Consider the following 21,154-nt stretch of genomic DNA (forward strand, 5'->3'; position numbering starts at 1 on the left):
ATTCAAGGATATTTACTTACCTACTTAACACCAAACACAAAACATAGCGATATTTAAGACTGAAAACTTCGGTAGCTGTACATAAAAAAAATGAAATTGAGATGTGTGGATCAAAGATTCACCTCCTACATCAAACTGCTCATTGACGAAAAATAGAGAAAAGTGAATTATACCGCCCTCCAGTGACCAGCTAGTAAACCACATGTATCTGAGTACGCAGAAGTTAGTGTAAAATACTCGTTCACCGCTTAAAACTATAAAATATTTTAGATTTAGTGGTCAGTAACAATGATTATTTGATAAAATAAAACAGTGATAGATCAAGTTTTCAAATTAACTAATGCAGTCACCTGAATTAGGTAACGTTTTTAACTTGCAAACATACTTCATTATAGACCGTTATGCCTTTCAGCGTTCAATCTGCAAGCCTCTCTGAATTTTCTGAACACCAGCGCAATCTTCTATTTGTAACTAGTTCTGTCGCCTCGTTTATTTCTATGCCTCTTATCTTGGAATAATTGGAAACTGAGTCTAACCATCGTCATCTTGGTCTCCCTCTACTTCCCTTACCCTCCATAACAAAGTCCATTATTCTCCTAGGTGACCTATCCTCCTCCGTACGCCTCACAGGACCCCACAACCGAGGCCGGTTTATGCGTACAGCTTCATCCATCGAGTTCATTCCTAACTTGTCCGACTTGTTGGTTGAATGGTCAGCGTACTGGCCTTCGGTTCAGAGGGTCCCTGGTTCGATTCCCGGCCGGGTCGGGATTTTAACCTCCATTGGTTAAATCTAGTGGCCCAGGGGCTGGGTGTTTGTGCTGTCCCCAACATACCTGCAACTCACACACCACATAAAACACTATCCTCCACCACAATAACACGCAGTTACCTACACATGGCAGATGCCGCCCACCCTTGTCGGAGGGTCTGCCTTACAAGGGCTGCACTCGGCTAGAAATAGCCACACGAAATTATTATATTCCTAACTTAGCCTTTTTACTCCTCATTCCGAGTACACTCCTGCCATATTCCCCGCACTTTTTTTTTTTACCAACAATAATTCTTGCTATTTTCACATACTAGCTTATGAATAAGATATCCTGAGTCCACCCAGCTTTCACTCTCGAAAAGCAAAGTTGGTCTGAAAACAGATCGATGTAAAGATAGTTTCGTCCGGAAATTGACTTCTTCCTTACAGAATAAGTTACTGCTGATCGCAACTTGTATTAGCTTTCCTGCAACTTAATTCAATGCGTACAATACATCCTAAATATTTGAAATGATGTACCTATTCCAACTTCGTATCCTCAGTTTGACATTCAAAAGACCTGCACCTGGCAAGCCGAATTTTTCCTCGGACACTCCCGGCACTAAATACCATACGCCATTTCATTTCAGTATATTAATAATGTAAACTATGAACAACAAAGGTGAAAGATTACAACCTTGTCTAACCCGTTAAAGTTCTTTGAACCAAGAATTCATTCTAGCATAAAGTAAATTCTTTCCACCTTTCATGTAATATGAGTTATACTATATTATATGAAAATGTACTCAAATATAATATAATGAAAACTTCGCAAATCTCAACCGTGAAAATACGGAAAACTCTTATGTCCAATAATAGGCCTATTAAGCATTTTTTAAGTTGGCTACACCTGCAAGTTTCTGAGATGTTATGAAACATAATGATAAATAAACCTATTGAGAGGCTGATTTTGAAATATAAAGGAAAATCGTTTTTGCTTCTCCTGTATAATTAGTCAATCGGCCATACTGTAGATAGAAGGATTTCATTCCTAAGTGACGTTGATAGATCAGTTTATTATTCTGGTGCTATAACATCTGGAATATAAAGCATTGAAACACATAGCATATGCTACCGCAAACATCATTCTTCAAACAGCAACTGGTCAAAGACTAAAATCAGTATTATCCTGTGATCAAGGGCACCAACTCTATGGGGTCCAGGTCTCCTCGACCCATTGAAAATTATTTCGTAGGAGCAAGCCTCCCTCCAAAACTAGGTTATTGAGTGCTCGAAGGACCATATTTCCAAAGTTGTTAGGTTCGTTCGACTACTACGAATGATCCCTAAACCAATGTTTACAGGAGAGATGTAATTCGTGAGTCTGAGAAGAGTGAAAACTACTCGAGATCAAGAATTCAATGCTAAGCGTCTAAAACATCTTGGAATCCTGAACGTTATTTGAGAGTGTTAAACTCTTTAAACATGAATTCTACAGCTAATGCATTCATTTCTAGGGCGCAGATACACGAGTCAACTTTTGCTATAAATATGCAAACTGAATTGTATTTGCCAGATAGAAAGTCTGTAATTTATAATACCAAAATCATCGTGGATTGGTGCAATATGTAATTATGTATAAGGCAATTGAAATACACGAATAAGTCTGTATTCATAGTCTGTTTACTTCTTTCAGTGCTTTTTATTAATGAGATTGTGAGCATAACGGCAAAGACCCTCCGCTTGAGACCAAAAACCAAGTCTAAAAAAGGTGGATATTGTCAGAGGTTCCCCCCCCCCCCAAGCAAAATTTTTAAGATTTCATCCCTGCCTATGACCAAAAGTCTATAGTCGTGATTGAACTCACTTCACTGTGGCTTATGAGTCATAAATATATAGCAGTGATAGGGGGAATCGCTCGCGATTTATATTACAATATCGGTCCAGATCCCAAAAGAGAGGACATTTGCCGAAATCTCCAAAACAATCCTTGCCTGATAAAAGAGGACGTGTTTGGTAACAAATGATGACATATACCAGGTATCCTTGTTCTGAGTCACTCAAATACAATGCACAGACTGAGGGAAGTAATCACATATTTAGATCTTCATCAAGTGATAGAGATAAGGCTTACGAAACCCACAAGAAATCTTCACTTGAGACGATCCAGCTGTCGAGCTTCCAAAAATGTGGAACACTTGGTGTGTCGCAACACCAGTCGTGTTCGAACGCTTTTAACGCGATTCAAATCACGTGCGTTGTACTGCAGCATGGGCCACACATACTCACACACAGACTAAACACTCCGCATATGAATTGAAGCTGCTGTACCTTACTTACAAGGCAGTCACTATAGCACTCCCAGGCAAGAGATGGCCACTAGGCGATCTGAACCCCAAGAAGGAAGGAGGGATGATGAAAGAGTACGGAGAAGATATTACTGGTGCGGAGAAGTAGGCCACTTTACCAACTCTAGAACTGTATAAATTTCTTGAACTTGATTCTCTTCTTGAACCAGTTGAATCATTACTGGACATTTGACTACTTTTAGGAGATGACCTTGAGTTTGAAGCAAGCGACTTTTGCATATTAGCTGTGGTTGATACTCGGCTATTTTTTGGGGAAGACCTTGTATTAGAGAATAATCCTTGTAGTTTAGGAGTGCTGGAAGGAATATTAGTGACAGGAGATGTTTTTGCAGCTGTAAAATCGATGCGCACAGTATCGGGTGAGACAGTTGATGGTGCCCCAATTCTGCTTTGCATTACTGTTGGCGAAGGGGGAATTTCAAGACCTGGTACTGAAGATGATGTTACAGAAGGAGGAGCAGGTTTGTTGACTTCCTTCCCGATACTGTTCTTCATCGGATAACGTCGTACCACAGCATTAAATCCTTTCACAGAATCCACGGTGTATTCGACGACCCGACGAGTACCATCTGGTTCTAACAGACTGTAGCTTCCTTCGACGACGTCGCCGTCACGAGTCTCCCGTAAGGATTTGGAATCTCCGGAGACGCCATCGTCGATGTTGTAACCGTAGTTGTACTTGGGGTTGGAGTCGTATGGCTCTTTGGCGGCTGTCGCTAAGGACAACGTGATGGCCAAGATGATGCACTGCAGAAGATATACAGAAAGATCAATTAATAAAGGATATCAGGCTACATATGGAATAATAATAATAATAATAATAATAATAATAATAATAATAATAATAATAATAATAATAATAATAATAATAATCAAACTAACACTGGGGAACACTATATCGAAAACAAAGTTCTTAGGAGAAATCTGTGACCCGTTTGAAATAACGACAGGTGTGAGACAAGGAGACGTATTAATGGATTATCCCCGATTCTTTTCATCATCGTATTGGAGAAAATACTGAAAACCTGGGAATAAGTTCTGAAATTGGAAGGAATAAGTCGAATACACCAGGGGATAAAAGGACAGAACCTAGTAATCATGTGTTTAGCTTCTGCAGATGGCCTTGCCTGTAGCCAAAAACCGAGGAGGTGCTCAAAAGGTGCCGAAGTGCCGGCACGATATCGCCTAAAAACTGGTCTTAACGTCTCCTATGAAAAGACTGAATATATGGAGTACAACAACCAAAATGAAACATATTTGGAGGTAAAACATTTATTATGCGTTTGTAGGTGGCGAAGTTAGGTCTCTTGCCCCTCTCTTACACTTAACCATTCATCATGGGGACAGAGTTTGATTACTTAATAGTATAGAGTAAATAATAACCTACACAAAAATACATTACACTTTTCTAACTCACATTCATTCGATAATCCAGTCGTAACAAGTCAATCAGCTGCATTCAGCAGGTAGTCTCGGAAAGCAGTCTTAAATTTAAGTAATGAGGTGGTATTTCTGACACTCACAGGCAGGGAATTCCAAAGTCTAGAATCCGTCACAACAAAATAATTGTTATACATAGGCTCGGTTGCATAAAACATTTGATCTGAGTTTAACGAGGAAAAATGGTTGCCAGTCAAGTTGAACTTCGATTTTCCGTTGTATAAACGCTAATCTAAGATCATCTCGCCTCGATCTAAGTTCAGATTTGACTGCCGAATATTCGTCGGTTAATCTCCTTGAACCTAGATCATTATCATTCATATTAAACAATGAACTAGACCTGAAGGCTCGAGACGTGTTTGCTTGTATCATATCTGCTTAAGAATACCGTACCTTAATAATATCGAGGCGAGTTATAAATATCTTGAATGCAAGTAGTTAAATAATGTTGCTAAAGATCGCTCGATTTTTCAGAAGTGAGGTTATGTGAATATCATATAATATCACGATACTGCTTCAATAATTAATTATTTTAAATTATGTTTCAAGTTTACAAAACAAAGCAATTGTGTAACATAAATATTTTCTTTAGCAGGAATGTCAAATTATTCCGACGTTTCGTCTGATGAAGAACAGTTGATTTTACGACGAGCTCCTCGCGTCTTTCGGCACAGACGGAATCCGATGATTGAAATGAGTGATCAAATGTTTAAAATGAGATTTCGTTTATCGGAAGATGTTGTGGAACGACTGGAACTAAAGTCAAGGGATACACTACAAAAACATACTCAAAGAAATTATCCCCTGTCACCCATACTAATAACTCTTAGGTTTCATGCTACAGGAAGTTTTCAAATAGTTGTTGAAGATCTCTTTAACACTGACAAGTCAACGGCTTTCTCTTTCAACTTTGGTATCACCATATCGGTTCTTTTATTTTCTATTATATGTTTGTACCTTGATAGTACAATATCCACCAGATCGTCCTTTTCTTTCGGTGTGAAATTCGCAGAACGCTCCTTTGAAGTTCCTTCCATGTTTACTTCGCGAGATTTTAATATTATCTTCTTCTCCTTCTTCGACAGTCACAGCAATTTCGTATTTCATTTTTTTTACAGTCACGGCCAGCTCAATCCCACCATTTAAGCATTATCCAACGGGCCGAGCTATTTCGTATTTCATTTGTTTTGCGGTGTTGCCACGTCCACTTTTTTGAACTCCGATTACATTTGAACTACACATGTGTAAACCGAGTTCAGTTTTATACAACGCGATGAAGTCGTAACTCAGTTCATTTTCAGAACTAAGTTATTAATTAATCTCCAGTCAGATGTCTCTATACAACCGGGCTATAGAGGATCGGTGAACATGAATAGAAAGGGAGGAACCAAAGCGGGTATTACTGCTGTGAAAACCGAGCTCGATAGCTGCAGTCGCTTAAGTGTGGCCAGTATCCAGTAATCGGGAGATAGTGGGTTCGAGCTCCACTGTCGGCAGCACTGAAGATGGTTTTCCGTGGTTTCCCATTTTCACACCAGGCAAATGCCGGGGCTGTACCTTAATTAAGGCCACGGCCGCTTCCTTCCAATTCCTAGGCCTTTCCTATCCCATCGTCGCCATAAGACCTATCTGTGACGGTGCGACGCAAAGCAAATAGAAAAAAAAAAGCTGCTGCGAAAAGAAGAAAAATACTTAAGCTGGGATGAAATCTATAGTAGTCATTCTTCAGAGAGCGTCCGTAGTTTATCAGGTTTCAGCCATGAAATAGTGTGATAGTACGGGGTGATATGTGTATTGTAACTCAGATTGTATACAGAATGTTTCCGTAAGAGCGTGCAAACATTACTTTTTTGCTATTTGTTTTACGTCGCACAGACACAGATAGGTCTTATGGCAAACGATAGGATAGAAAATGCCTAGGAATTGGAAGGAAGCGGCCGTGGCCTTAGTTATGGTATACCGAGCTCGATAGCTGCAGTCGCTTAAGTGAGGCCAGTATCCAGTAATCGGGAGATAGTGGGTTCGAGTCCCACTGTCGGCAGCCTTGAAGATGGTTATCCGTGGTTTCCCATTTTCACACCAGGCAAATGCCGGGGCTGTACCATAATTAAGGCCACGGCCGCTTCCTTCCAACTCCTAGGCCTTTCCTATACCATCGTCGCCATAAGACCTATCTGTGTCAGTGCGACGTAAAGCAAATAGCAAAAAAATATGGTACAGCCCCAGCATTTGCCTGGTGTGAAAATGGGAAACCACGGAAAACCATCTTCAGGGCTGCCGACAGTGGGACTCGAACCCACTATCTCCCGATTACTGGATGCTGGCCGCATTTAAGCGACTGCAGCTATCGAGCTCGGTGTGAAAACATTTAACAGGACATAGAGAATGCTCTACTGAACAATGTGATGTAGGGAACATGTCTACCACTTGTCTACCACTTTGTCTCACGTTACTGTTTTACCAGCTTATTCGCAACTAACATGCGTACTAGTTTACACGTACCGCGCTGATTATTTACACGTACATTCATTATTTCCTGCAAGGAAACAAGGAGGACGTCATGAAGCAGGTTTTGTTTACTTTATCAGTCCGTAAGGTGGCTCTGTTGTATCGTACTTACATTGTCCCAGGACAGAACGTGCTATGAATCACGCACGCATTGAGGTTGATGGACGTCAGTCTCAGCACATTTTGTGAGATACAGTGAAAATGGTACGTTCATTGTATCAGTGATGGTATTAACTGTAACTAATGTAAATTTAAACGTACACAGTAATGTGATTGTGTATCTATTATCTCCTTAAGCCGGCTTCTCCGACCCCAGGTTACCTACCTCAAATTGTTCAGTGGAGCATCCTGTATGTCAGGGCCTCTCAGGGTGCATGCACTGTGCACGGTGCAAGAGACGACTTGGCTTGGTTGACCAGAGTGCAGACCCCCCACTCCTCGATTTGGAGCAATAGCGCTTACTCTCTCTTTCCTCACGCCTGTCTCGCTCGCTCCGCCTGTCTCCCTCTGCCCCACTTGCGCCGTAGCGCTCCAAATCCAGGCTGACTTGAGCCGAGCATAGGCGAGTTGAGCCGAGCTTAGCCGAGTAGCCCAGAGACGAAGCGTTGATCCGAGCCATGCCGAGCGGCAGCGATGCACAGTGCACGGAGCTCTTGCGCCTCTATCTGCACGCGTGAGATTTTGGGCGTTTGAAAGGCCCTGCTCTATGTCCTGTTAAATTCTTTGCACGTTCTTACAGAAACACCCTGTACAAATCTAAGGCAACAATTAAGCGCTCGTTGAAGTTTCGAAGTCTGCTCTTTTGTTGCGTCTCCAAGAATGACGTCACAATAGTCGAGGATTGGAAGCACTAGTGTTTGTATGAGTTTAACTCTCACATTACACAGGAAAAATATTGGTGTTTCTTTTAACCGAATGAAGTATGGAAAAGATTTTCTTACAAACATTTTTAGTGTGTTTAGAACAATTTAAAATTTCGTTCATTGTCAATACAAGATTTCTCACAGTTTAGCTGAATGGAATAATTCTGCCATTCAGTATAACTGGAGGAATAGTTTCGTATCGTAGTGTTGAAGTAGAAGGGAAGATTAAAAGGACAAACAAGTTCAAATACCTGGGTGACTGGATTCAGTTAAAAGGACTGGATAAAGAGGCAAACAAGACAAGAGCCAGATTCTGGCCTACCAGCTACCACGAAACAGGTCTAACAAACGGGCAATATCCTACAAGGCTAAAATCCGACATTATAACTAAATAATAATTTTGTTTGCTATTGGCTTTACGTCGCACCGATACAGATAGGTCTTATGGCGACGATGGGACAGGAAAGGGCTAGGTCTGGGAAGGAAGCGGCCGTGGCCTTAAGTAAGGTACAGCCCCAGCATTTGCCTGGCGTGAAAATGGGAAACCACGGAAAACCATCTTCAGGGCTGCCGACAGTGGGGCTCGAACAGCTCAATAATAAAAGCGGAAGCATTGTACACTTCAGAGTGTCTTATTTTAAACAAAAAAGGGGAGCTGCAAGAACTCGAGAAGAAGAAAACGAGGATTATGAGGAAAATTCTGGGGCCGCACAAGACAACTGATGGGACTTGGAAGAAAATAGAAATGAGGAGTTCTACAAGTACACTGAAAAATTCCGGACACAATACGGAAACAAAGGCTCAAATTCTACGGACACTTAGTAAGAATGAATGATTAGGACTCACCGAGAATATCTTCAAATATATCTTGGGGTTAAAAACCATCTTTAAGTAGGTAGAAGAGGTCGAGAAGGATGCGGAAGAAGTTGGAATTACATTGCAGATGATCCACAATAGAAGATAATTCAGAAGGAAAGTCGACAGTCTAAAATAATTTGAATAGAAACCACTAAAAAGGAGATCCAAACGGATCATTTCCTAAGAGGAGAGAAAAATGAGAAGCGGAAGAATGAAGAGGTTCTGGGAAGAGAAGAGAGAAGAGAAGAAAAGAGAAGAGAGAAGAGAAGAAAAGAGAAGAAAGGCGAAGCAGTCTTAACTGGCTTAACTTATATACGGTCCATAGTCGGCCAAGTTCGGATAATAATAATAATAATAATAATAATAATAATAATAATAATAATAATAATAATAATAATAATAATAATAATAATTGGTAAAGTGCGGAAGTTTATGCATTTATAGATTAGAATGCAAACATACTAAAGCGTGTAACAAGTATATACGAGCCCGGAGAACGGTTCGGCTTTGACATTTGCGTAAACATTAGGGGTCGCCCTATTTGAACTTCCTGAAGTTATGCTGCACCTAATACATTAGACAAGGGCGGCCTAGACGACATTTCCTAACAGCCAAATTAGTTTGCATTCTAACCTATCACAGACTAATTACCTGAGTTCTAGATATTGGTTTTATATCCCATTAACTATTTCACAGTTTTCGAAGAAGTCGAGGTGCCAAAATTTTGCCCCATGGGAGAATTTTAACTTGGCCGTAAATCCATCGACCTAAGGGTGGTGTATTTGAGTACATTTAAATACAATCGTACTGAAACGGGATCAATCACGCCAACTTGGACTCAGAACCAGAAGGGCAGCGCTGTACCATCTGAACCACTAAGACCGGGAAGTACTGAAAGTTATTTCAACCATTAGCGGCTATGAACATCTCTAGTTAGACCTGAATATCATAACGGACAGGATGATAAAAATAAATTATATCTAAACATTACAAGATGTTTGTCCATGTTGTTCACCAGAAGTCAAGCATCCAACCTCAACACTTACAAGTTAGTGCGCACCGACCTACGAGCCGTAACAGAATGGAGAGACGTGATATACGATAAGTTCGTCATTTATCAGGTTTCAGGTATAAGGATAGACAATTTGTGTAATTGGAAACATAATCTGTGGCATTATTATTTCAGTCGAGGTAGGGGAGGAGATGTGATAAACGAGTGGCATCCTCAGTGGTTCTTCGCTAACAGAAAGAGAGGATGTGCTGTTGTAATTGATTTATGATAAGAAATGTGAAGACATATAAAAACATAAAAACGTTTATTAAGTTGTACAACATCTTAGTCGGGCCAAAACTGGAATACGCGAGCATGGTGTGAAGCCCTAGGTGAGAAATGCACATGTATCAACTTGAAGTAAATTTTCTTGCTACAGAAGGATATGTGCGTCGACTGGACATAGCGGCGATTGGGAACTAGAAATGTGTGTGTGTGTGGGGTGGGGGGGGGAGGGGCAATAAAGTATAGACAGCAAAAATTACAGGGGGTTTGGGGGTTATAGGGGTGGGGGTTCTTTTTAGCTCTTTGAGAAGTGAAGGTTGACAGTTTACCAATTTAACTGCGGTAATAATAGATTTTTGAGATTTTGATTCAATACTATATGTTACAATACAATTTTCACCACAGAGAAAATTAAATATGCATTACAATTAAAGAGAAGTACGACGAGATTATCAAATAAAAACATCATTTAGTATTCGATTAAACTCTAACGGAGTATCAAACACTAGATAGAAACTACACAGACACATTGACTCAGTGAGACTGCCAGACTGACAAATGCTCACGTCAAGCGACAAAAATATGCCAAACATATACACCTGCTACCCTTGTTCACACCCTACTGTGCGAGTCTCCACTACCTTTTGTAGTGCTGTACGAAACGGTTAGCCGCCACGCATGACATTTTATGCGTGTTTCCTCAATTAATTAAAGAAATTACAGGAAATAATTAGGCGAGAAGACAACAGGTTTTGTACATTTTTTGTGATTCCTAGTTCTACGCTGCCTGGCCGAGGTGGTACCGGTGTACTCTGTTCACCCGGAAGGACGTGGGTTTGATTCCTAGTCAGGAAGTCCAAAAATTTAAGAAACCAGTTTTCCACTTCCAGACGTGCACATGACCCTGAGGTTTACTCAACCTAGACAAAAAATAAATAACATGTTAATTTCTGTGGACAAAGACGGCTGGGAGTAAAGCTAACCACTCAACCCCATCAAGGGCCGAGGTTACGGATAGTGGAAGCCTTTACTTTCCACTCCTACAAGAGCCTTCGGGGGCTGCACAGAGATGACTTTGCTTTGCTTTTTTAGGCATAGATTTCACATTTTATTTTGCTTAGTCTTAGAATTCTAATCAGTTATTCAGTTCTATTAATTATTATACATTTTATTGTCCTGTTTTTATTTATAATGAAATATTTTCTAATACTTTCGTATGTCGAGCACGGGCCCAGAGATGACTCCGGAATTCGTGCAACTTACTTGTACCAGGTTCCTCCTGTAATCCTTCCTGTGTAACGTCGCTTCGCCAACTGTTGTCCTTTTCCAACCCCGATGGTATTAGAGTATTTGAAGCTTGAAGAGGGTTTCATTTTCTCGCCTTTTACGTCGATTCCCTTTCCCTTGTCGATACCTTCATCTGTCGAATGTTTGTACTTTTTTTGGCTACTTGTTTAACGTCACACATCGAAGGTTTTCGGTGGTGGAAGGATGGAAAAGGGCAAGGAATGGGACGGTAAGAGGCCGTGGCCTTAATTAAGGCGACACTCCGGAGATAAAAATATACTTTTACCTAATGCATCTATTTTCACGAAACTTTGTGGGAATGTCACCTACATAAAAGTAGACACATCACAAACATTTCTTTCATATACAATTAGTAGTTTTTCCAAAATAATTTCTTTTCAAAATTTTATTCTATTTTTTCTGATGAAATTTAATTAACATGTTAATGTAAACTCGTAATTAGGTAGATAATACTTCTTTTAAAAGCACTACGTATCAATTTTTCTGTACATAATTTATATAAGGAGATATAACGTACTAAAGTTTGTGCAAATTTTACGTTCTAAAATTTTGGACTTAAGAATCCCTACTACTTGAAAAAACTCTGCAAATCAAAAAATCCATACGCAGGTTTCTTAATATAGCTGTGATACATATACCATACAAATTTTGTTACATTTGGCAGAATATTATGGGAGAAAATGGGATTTGTATTGCAAACAGAGCATTATTACAGTGATAAATTGTTTAAATTCAGCCGGAATAACTTCGTGACAAGAAAAAAGGAACTCAATACTTTCAATCTCAGTCATAAAAAATAATTCACTAAAATGATCAAAATATCGATTTTTATCTCTGGAGTGTCGCAATAAGGTACAGCCACAACATTTTCCTGGTATGAAAATAGGAAACCACGGAAATTGCTATTCAGGACTGCCAACAGTGGGGTTCGAAGCTAGTGTTTCTCGAACGCAATCTCACAGCTGCGCGACTCTAATTACACGGACTTCTTGCTCGGTCGTACCTGTTTTATTCTTCCTTCAAGGTGCTTAATAATTTGAGTGTCGAGTAGCCGCTTTCAACTTCGCTCATAAATCTCTACGAAGAACGGGTAGTTTATCAAGACTGGATATATAAAGATATTCACAGATATCTCTGATTGCTTTCTTTATTTTAGTTAATTTAATATTGATTGATTATGAGCCTCTGTGGCTCAGGCGGCAACACTCCGGTCTCTCACCTCTGAGTTCCGTGGGTCAAATCCCGGTCACTCCATGTGAGATTTGTGCTGGACAAAGGGGAGGCGCGACAGGTTTCTTTCCGAGTAATCTGGTTTTCTCTGTCATCTTTCATTCCAGCAACACTTTCCAATATCATTTCATTTCATCTGTCAGCCATTAATCATTGCCCCAGAGGAGTGCGACAGGCTTCGGCAGCCGGCACAGGTCCAATCCTCGCCTCTAGATGGGGGCTTCTTTCATTCCATTCCTGACCCGGTCGAATGACTGGAAACAGGCTGTGGATTTTCATTTTTTAATGTTGATTCGTTGCTACAGAACTTTTTAAAATCCTAATTACAACAGCATCTTTTTTTCGTGCATGGTAAAGTTACGGATAACAACTTACTATTACCTAACCTAATGTAAATAAACCTAATCTAATATAAATATTGTTTGACACCACAGCTCTGCACTCCCACCGATTGTTACTTTCATTGATCTGTCTCAGTCTTATCCTTGGCTTTGAAAATATGAAAGTGACTGAGGTATGAGCGATGCTAGTAATGCCAATCCTTATGCAGCTTGGCAGACAGATATGTAATAGCAACTTCTGGCTCGGTGAGGAAAGCAACGGGAAACTACCTCACTCCTCATTTCCCTAGTACGCCTCTTCAGTGATACCTAGGCCATCTTTGACAGCTGATGGCGGAGCTGTTGAGGATCTAACCAGCCTTAGGGCTGACGACTGAACATACATTACCTAATCTAATGTAAGTAAATCTAATCTAATCTAAATCTTGTGTAATTCCACAGCTCTGCACTCCGACCGAAAAATCGAGCAGAGAGGGCTCTGCCGTGACTCTACGCCTCTGTATCCGGGAGACGAAGAGGGGCTGGTCCTCACGGTCGGCTGTCCTGAGGATGGTTTTCCGTGGTTTTCCATTCTCCTGCACTAAGGCGAATGCCGGGACATTTCCTAGTATAGGCCACGGCCGCCAACCTTCTCACCTTATACGCACATCTCCTGGTCTGAGAGACGGCGTCACAGTGTAGGAGGCCCGCCTCCCCCTTCAGGGAAGGAATGAATACGTTTTAATAGTATCCCCAACCTCTACCACTCTCTCCTCTTCACTTAACGCGGTATCGTACTCCATTCCCTCCGGCTCCCATTCCGTTCTCATAATAATAATAATAATAATAATAATAATAATAATAATAATAATAATAATAATATTTGCTTTACGTCCCACTAAGTTCTTTTACGATTTTCGGAGACGCCGAGGTGCCGGAATTTAGTCCCGCAGGAGTTATTTTACATGCTAGTAAGTCTACCGACACGAGGCTGGCGAATTTGAGCACCTTCAAATGCCAGGGCTGAGCTAGGATTGAACCTGCCAAGTTGGGCTCAGAAGGCCAGCGCCTCAACCGTCTGAGCCACTAAACCCGGCTCCATTCTCATACCTCCCACTTGTATATCATCATTCCCTTCCCTAGATTCGAATCCTATGTCCTAATCCACATCCAACGTGCCTTCCTTCGAGTCCTCACCAAGAACACCCCTCCCTTAACAAAACTCCTGCGTGATCTGCACCCCTCTTCCCCACTCTTTATCCATGCTCCTCTAGAAAAAAGAAGACATATCAAATACGATTTTTCTTGCTATCTGTTTTACGTTGCACCGACACAGACAGGTCTTATGGCGATGATGGGGTACGAAAGGCCTAGGGATGGGAAGGAAGCTTTCGGTAAGGTACAGCCCCAGCATTTGCCTGGTGTGAAAATGGGAAACCACGGAAAACCATCTTCAGGGCTTCCAACAGTAGGCTTCGAACCCACTATCTCCCGGATGCAAGCTCACAGCTGCGCGCCCCTAATCGCACGGCCAACTCGCTCAGTCAAATTCGGTTAGCCAATAGGCCAAATCCCTCAAATCTCCTTATTTCCACACGTCTCTTACCCAACTCCTAAATCCGTCACTTCAGCTTTAACCCATCTGAATCTACTGGCCAGAGAGAAGGCATCATGTTCTAGGTGGCCCGCCTCCCACCTCAGCGGAGGAATGAAACCTTGCTTAATAAAAATAATAACCTGTCAATTTAAGATCGTTTCTTGACTATGCCAATCCATTTCGTAGCGTCTGTGGTTTAAATCTATTTTCATTGGAATACCAGAATTTCTTTTGACATTATTGACGTATTTTTATTATTATTTCTGTTTTATATTCGCCGGAATATGGACTGAATTTCAACGAATTCTCTCGAGTTCTTCAGTTCACAGTTCTCGAGTACGACGAATTTTCTTTTCCTCTTTTGGTACTAGGGCACGTAACAGTTCTACAGACACTCCAGCTCAGCTGCCCATTTCAACATTAACTTGAAGAGAACAATCTTAACGTAAATAACAGTGACTGATTTAGGCAACTTCATGACTAGAGCCCAATTTTTTTATGCATTAATAGGTTAGATTGCAAACTTACTGAAACGAGTAGCAAGTATAGTCTACCTTCACAAAGTCTATGCTATGGGGTTTGCATAAACATTAGGGGCATGACCCCATCAGAACCCCTATAATTTATGTTACTTTTGCTACATTATGGAAGAGCGGGTGGCCGACACTTCCTACTAACCAAATTAGTTTGCAGTCCAACCTGTTACTGCATAACAGTCCGGGCTTTATTCGTGACACTACGAGATAAAAGTAGTATGAAGGTTTCTGACTGGTCTGCCAAACAGAACAGGTCCTTGATTATACCATTTTAAAACTAATAAAAAGAGTTGTTAACTCAGTCGTCTGAGCAGAGAGAATGATATCCTTAATCCAAACCAGTTTAGAAGTTGACGGGCTCTTTGCGTCCTTGTAGGGACAAGAAAATAGAACATATCAAAAACCGGTGAGGTAGCTATATAGCTCACGAATTGCTTCCAGCAGACGCGTGTGCGGACCATGTATTTCAAGATAATGTTCTCCGAGAGGATTAGGACAGTCATTTCGGTGGTACAGACTGTTCGCCAGAAGCTGCAGTTGTATATACACAAGAACTAAGCTGTGGGCTTGCATTCGAAACCTACTGTCGGCAGTTTTCAAGATGGTTTCCCATGGTTTCCCATTTTTCATATGAGGTTGTAACTCAATTACCGGTCGATTCTTTCCTACTCCTAGACCTTTCCTATCCCATCGTCGCCATAAGATCTGTATGTGTCGGTGTGATAAAGCAAATTGTAAAGAAAATGGACTCTAGAGTCCCTTCCTCTAGGACCTAAGGTATTATATTCTACTGTTTTTGAGGGTAGGTTAACATCGGAACCACTAAGCCAAGCCAGACTGATAAACGTAAAGGTCGTTCTCGACGGTTTCAGAGTGGGTCTCGGCCCACAACTGGTCACGGCTGGGCCGTGGCCCGACAGCTCTGCAATCCGACAGGCCAGCCTAGCAGACGAGGGGTGGCCACGGTTCTACCGTAGCTCTACGCCTTTGTATTCTGGAGACGGAGTGGGGCTGGTCCCCATCTTCGGCTGTCCTGAGAATGGTTTTCCTCCCCCTGTGGGCGGGTGCGGTAGAATAACCCCCACGGTATCCCCTACCTGTCGTAAGAGGCGACTAAAAGGGGCCCAGGGACTCTGAACTTCGGAGCGTGGGTTGGCGACCATGGGGCCCTTAGCTGAGTCCTGGCATTGCTTACACTTACTAATGCCGGGCTCCTCACTTTCATTCAACCTACCCGACCTCTCTTGGTCAACTCTTGTTCTTTTCCGATCCCGACGGTATTAGAGCACTCGAGGCCTAGAGAGTCTTTCATTTTCACGCCCTTCGTCGCCGTTGTATTTCTTTGCCCGATACTTCCATTTTTCGAAGTGTAGGATCTCTTCCAACTTTTTCTCTCTAATTAGTGTTATGTAGAGGATGATTGCCTAGTTGTACTTCCTCTTAAAACAACAATCATCACTACCACCAGAATGGTTTTCCATGGTTTTTCATTGTCCTGCACTAAAGCGAATGCCGGGAAAGTTCCTAATAGAGCACGGCCACGGATAGGAAAGGGCCAGGAGCGGGAAGGAAACCACTGTGACCATAATTAAGGTATATGCTGGTTCGTAAATTGAAAACCACGGAAAACCATCTTCAGAGCTGCTGACAGTGGAGTTCGAACCCACTACTCCTCTAGTGTCTGTAACTGAGAATGAATGAAGATATACAGCTTGGAAAAATAAATCTGGCCCGGGAAATATTTGTGAGACTGACGCGAAATTAACCCTTGCCAATGGACAAGAAATGCTGGAAACCGCGATTTCTATGCACCAATAGGTTGCTGTCATATGTCTCCGCGTACGCATCTCCGATATCTTCCGAGTACGTTGCTGCGTCATTACATGTGAATGAGTGAGAGGAGGAGACGTATTTAGTGACCAGTTGTCTGCAACATAAAATGATGCTCACGATAATACAACGCGTGTTTTTGTCGAGTGTTATGCGAAGTACGATTCAGGGAAGACCTGTCTGTGCAGGAGTTTAAGACTGGAAGTGTTTTAGCAAAACCTCCAGCAAAGTCTGCAATACAGAATTTAAAGGGGGAGGGGGGGGGGAGACCTAGCTCAACACGGGGAAAATAGGCCAATATTCATTCGATTGTTATATATGCTACAAACGTTGTTGACAAATGCTGCACATATCCCAGTATTGGCATGCTTAAGAGCAATCAGAAGCAACTTCAATAATGTCAAAATTCTAATTATAACATTTTAAAATAGAATGTTCAAAATTTCCCGACTTTTTAACAATATATGCCAACGGCCGTAGCCGTGTTGAAACACCGGATCCCGTGAGATCTCCGAAGTTAAGCAACATTGGGCGTGGTCAGGAGTTGGATGGTTTGCCACGCGCTGTTGGTGGGGGGTAAGGGAATGGAGGAGCGGAAAGGAACTGGCCACCCTACCGCACGTAAACTCCGGCTCAGGAACACCTCTGCGGAGGTTCGGACCTGCCTTCGGGCAGAATAACCCTTACCTTACCGTAACAATATATCACGGTTTCCTTCATAACTCTCTTACTGATTCACGGATAATTATGATTTTTTCAGAGTTTCCTCCCATAATGTTGTACTACAATCTGTACCTCATTCAGATCAATACGATTTAAATTCGATTTTATATGACATTTTTATTTAAAAAGCTATTAATAATTTCTGGTGTTCGGAATAAAAACGCGACAAAAAAATCCAAATCACAGTCTATTTTAATGATTGAGATTCATTTTGTAGCTGGAGTTTTGATACACACTTTAAAAATGGAAAAGTACGAAAATTCTTATAAACTTGGAATGTATAAGGGAAACAGTCATATACTGTTAAAGAGGTGGGAAATTTTGAATATTTTTAAATATTTTAAAATATTAAAATTATTAAATTCTGACATTATTGAAGTTGCTTCTGGTTGCCAGGAAGCATGCCAACACTGGGATATGTGCAGCAATTGTCAACAACAATTGTGGCATATTTAACAATGGAATGAATATTAACCTATTTTTTCCTTTGTTAAGTTGGGTCTCCCCTCTTAATGGTAAATTGGGGTGAAACAAGCTCTGTAGCGAATAAAATCCGTAACTATCCGAAAATGGTTCGAACACCAGAAAACATTGCTCGAGTGAAGGAAAGGCCTGGACCGAAGTTGAACTCCGTTTGTCTGTGCAAGTGGGAATTAAGGGACCGTCATGTCGAAACATTATCGAAAAGGACCTGCTTCTGTATCCTTACAAAGCGTCCAGATGAACCTTCGCGTGTTGAGTTTCGCCGGTGGTTTCTGAATTAAGTAGAGTCAGAACTTTTAGGATCCTCTGTTTTTCATTTTTTCAAATGAAGACATTTCCAGCGTCTTCTGTGATGTTCGTTAACAAAGGCAATCCCCCGTCATTCCTATTCTAGTAGCAAGAGCAATTCTGATGCTGTTACTCTTTCGTCTTTGTGGTCGAACCGTCGGAATATTTACAACGCCAGTGCGCCTTAGGACCCCCCAAAAGAAGAGACATTATTTGTCGGTCAACATTCTGTCGAGTTCTTCATTCACGTGACTTTCATCACCCTTCCCTTCTGTTATCCGTTTCCCCGACTCTCTTATTTCCTTCTTTCAACTCTTTCGATTACGGTACCATACACCTATAATTTAAAAGTATTATCAATCGAATCATAAACATGAAAGAGGGAACCAGTGAGTGGGTGAGTGAAATTGTTAGCGAACTATGAAGATAACATAATGTGAACTACAAATTGGCGGATTAGTAAGTAAAATAAAATTTAGGTACTGTAATTATGAATGAGAAACCAATAAGAGAATTATGAAAGAGACAATGTTCTGAAACAAATAAGTAAATGAAATACAAACGAGGGAACTAGCTACTGAACTATAATGATGGAACCACTCGATGAATTATAAACAAGACCGAAAACTAAAAGAGCAGACTAGTTATTGAACTGCAAATGAGTGAACTAGTTAGTGAACTACGACTGAATCAATGAACCGACTGTCAGCGATCTAGTTGATGAATTGTGACAGATGTCCGACTCGTTGGCTGAACGGTCAGCGTACTGGCCTTCGGTTCAGAGGGTCGCGGGTTCGATTCCCGGCCGGGTCGGGGATTTTAACCTTAATTGATTAATTCCAATGGCACGGGGGCTGGGTGTATGTGTTGTCTTCATCATCATTTCATCCTCATCACGACGCGCAGGTCGCCTACGGGTGTCAAATAGAAAGACCTGCACCTGGCGAGCCGAACCCGTCCTGGGATATCCCGGCATTAAAAGCCATACGACATTTCATTTCATTGTGACAGATTCAGTGGACTACAAATGATTGAGCTAGTTAGTGAATTATGATTGATTCAGTGAAGTGCGAGTGAGTGAACTGGTTGAATCGTGAACAAAACCTTGAACAACGAGGATTGTACTAGTTATTGAACTACAAATGATTGAAGTAGTTAGTGAATCATGAACGACTCAGTGACCAGCAAGTGTTTGAACCAGTTGGTGAAATATGAATAATTGAGTGAACTATTTAGTGAATTGTGAATGATTCAGTGATCTACAAATGATTGAACTAGTTAGCAAATTATGACTGATTCAACAGACCGCAAGTGAGTGAACTAGTTGGTGAATTATGAACGAGACTGTGAACTAAAAAGAATGAACTAGTTATTAAACTACAAATGAGTGAATTATGACTGAATCAGTGAACTGCACGTGAGCGAAGTACTTGGTGAATTATAACAGATTTAGTGAACCGCAAATGATTGAACTAGTTAGTGAATTATGATTAATTCAGTGAACTACAAATGAGTGAACTATTTGGTGAATTATGAATGATTCAGTGAACAATGAATGACTGAACTAGTTAGTGAATTATGATTCATCCACTCAACTGCAAGTGAGTGAAATAGTTATTGAACTACAAATGAGTGAACTAATTAGTGAACTGAAAGTGAGTGAATTAATAGGTGAATTATGAACGAGACCCTGAAGTAAAAGGAGTGAACTAGTTATTGAACAACAAATGAGTTAACTACGTAGTGAATTATGATTGGTTCAGTGAAACGCAAGTAATTGACCTACGAACGAGACAGCAATCTCACAGGAGGGAACTAATTATTGAACTACAAATGGCTGAACTAGTTAATGAATTACAAATGATTCAGTGAACTATAAAGGATTGAAAAAGTTGGCGAATTATGAATGAGAGGATGAACTAAAACGAATTAACTAGTTATTGAACTACAAAGTGAGTAAGTGAATTGCAAATGAATGATATAATACGATCCCATTAAATGAATGAACTACTGAGTGAATTATACGCGAATGAACTAAAGAGATTAGTGAACGCACCAGATAATTTTAGTTTTCCCTCTATGTCACAAAATAAAAAAACACACACGGCTATACCTGCGACATATAGGGAGCTGAGGGCAAGAACCCCAAATGTAAACACCATATTAATCGAATATTCATATTTCACTATAGGTCACAATGATAATGCTATTAAATAAAAATTAAAAAAAAACCTTTTGGCACAAGAGCCCCGAAGGGCGTTGGTCCACCAAGCGACCGCTGCTCAGCCCGAAGGCCTGCAGATTATGAGGTGTTGTGTGGTCGTATGTCGTGCCCCTGTAGAAGTGTATTATTAGTTACTTCACGTGGTGTCTAATTGTCCTAATAATAATAATAATAATAATAATAATAATAATAATAATAATAATAATAATAATAATAATAATAATAATAATAATAATATTGTCATTATACCTACCGGTAACATGGTGAGATGCCAACTCCTCGAGCTTGTCATCCGATATCCATACAGCAGGTACGTCAGGTGTTGGCAAGCAGATCCTTCTTAACTGGCAAGCAAGGCTGTCAGGTTTCGTATAAATACCGGTATGGCCACACCCATAAGACCAAGCCGTAACCCTTGAGATCTTTAATTACAATACTTTTGGGCTAACATTCGGTCCCACGACCCGTGTATTCGACTTCATTGATAGGCGGTGCAAGTGTGAAGACATTCTTTGATTTACTGTAGCGTAGCCAAATCGATTTGCCAAGT

At 40.9% G+C, this 21,154-nt stretch overlaps 1 protein-coding gene across 1 annotated transcript; it reads right to left on the minus strand.

Moving 5' to 3' along the window:
* Positions 1-3,087: 3,087 nt before the first annotated feature.
* LOC136884790 (cuticle protein 19.8) lies at positions 3,088-20,886 on the minus strand. Its single transcript, XM_067157082.2, has 2 exons — positions 20,858-20,886; positions 3,088-3,867 (listed from the first exon to the last, which is right to left on the minus strand). The coding sequence occupies exons 1-2, from the start codon at positions 20,864-20,866 to the stop codon at positions 3,088-3,090; spliced, it is 789 nt and encodes a 262-aa protein (XP_067013183.2). The 5' UTR covers positions 20,867-20,886.
* Between the last annotated feature and the right edge of the window lie 268 nt (positions 20,887-21,154).

The sequence above is a fragment of the Anabrus simplex genome, chromosome 13 (genome assembly GCF_040414725.1).
Source record: "Anabrus simplex isolate iqAnaSimp1 chromosome 13, ASM4041472v1, whole genome shotgun sequence".
Lineage (NCBI taxonomy): Eukaryota > Metazoa > Arthropoda > Insecta > Orthoptera > Tettigoniidae > Anabrus > Anabrus simplex.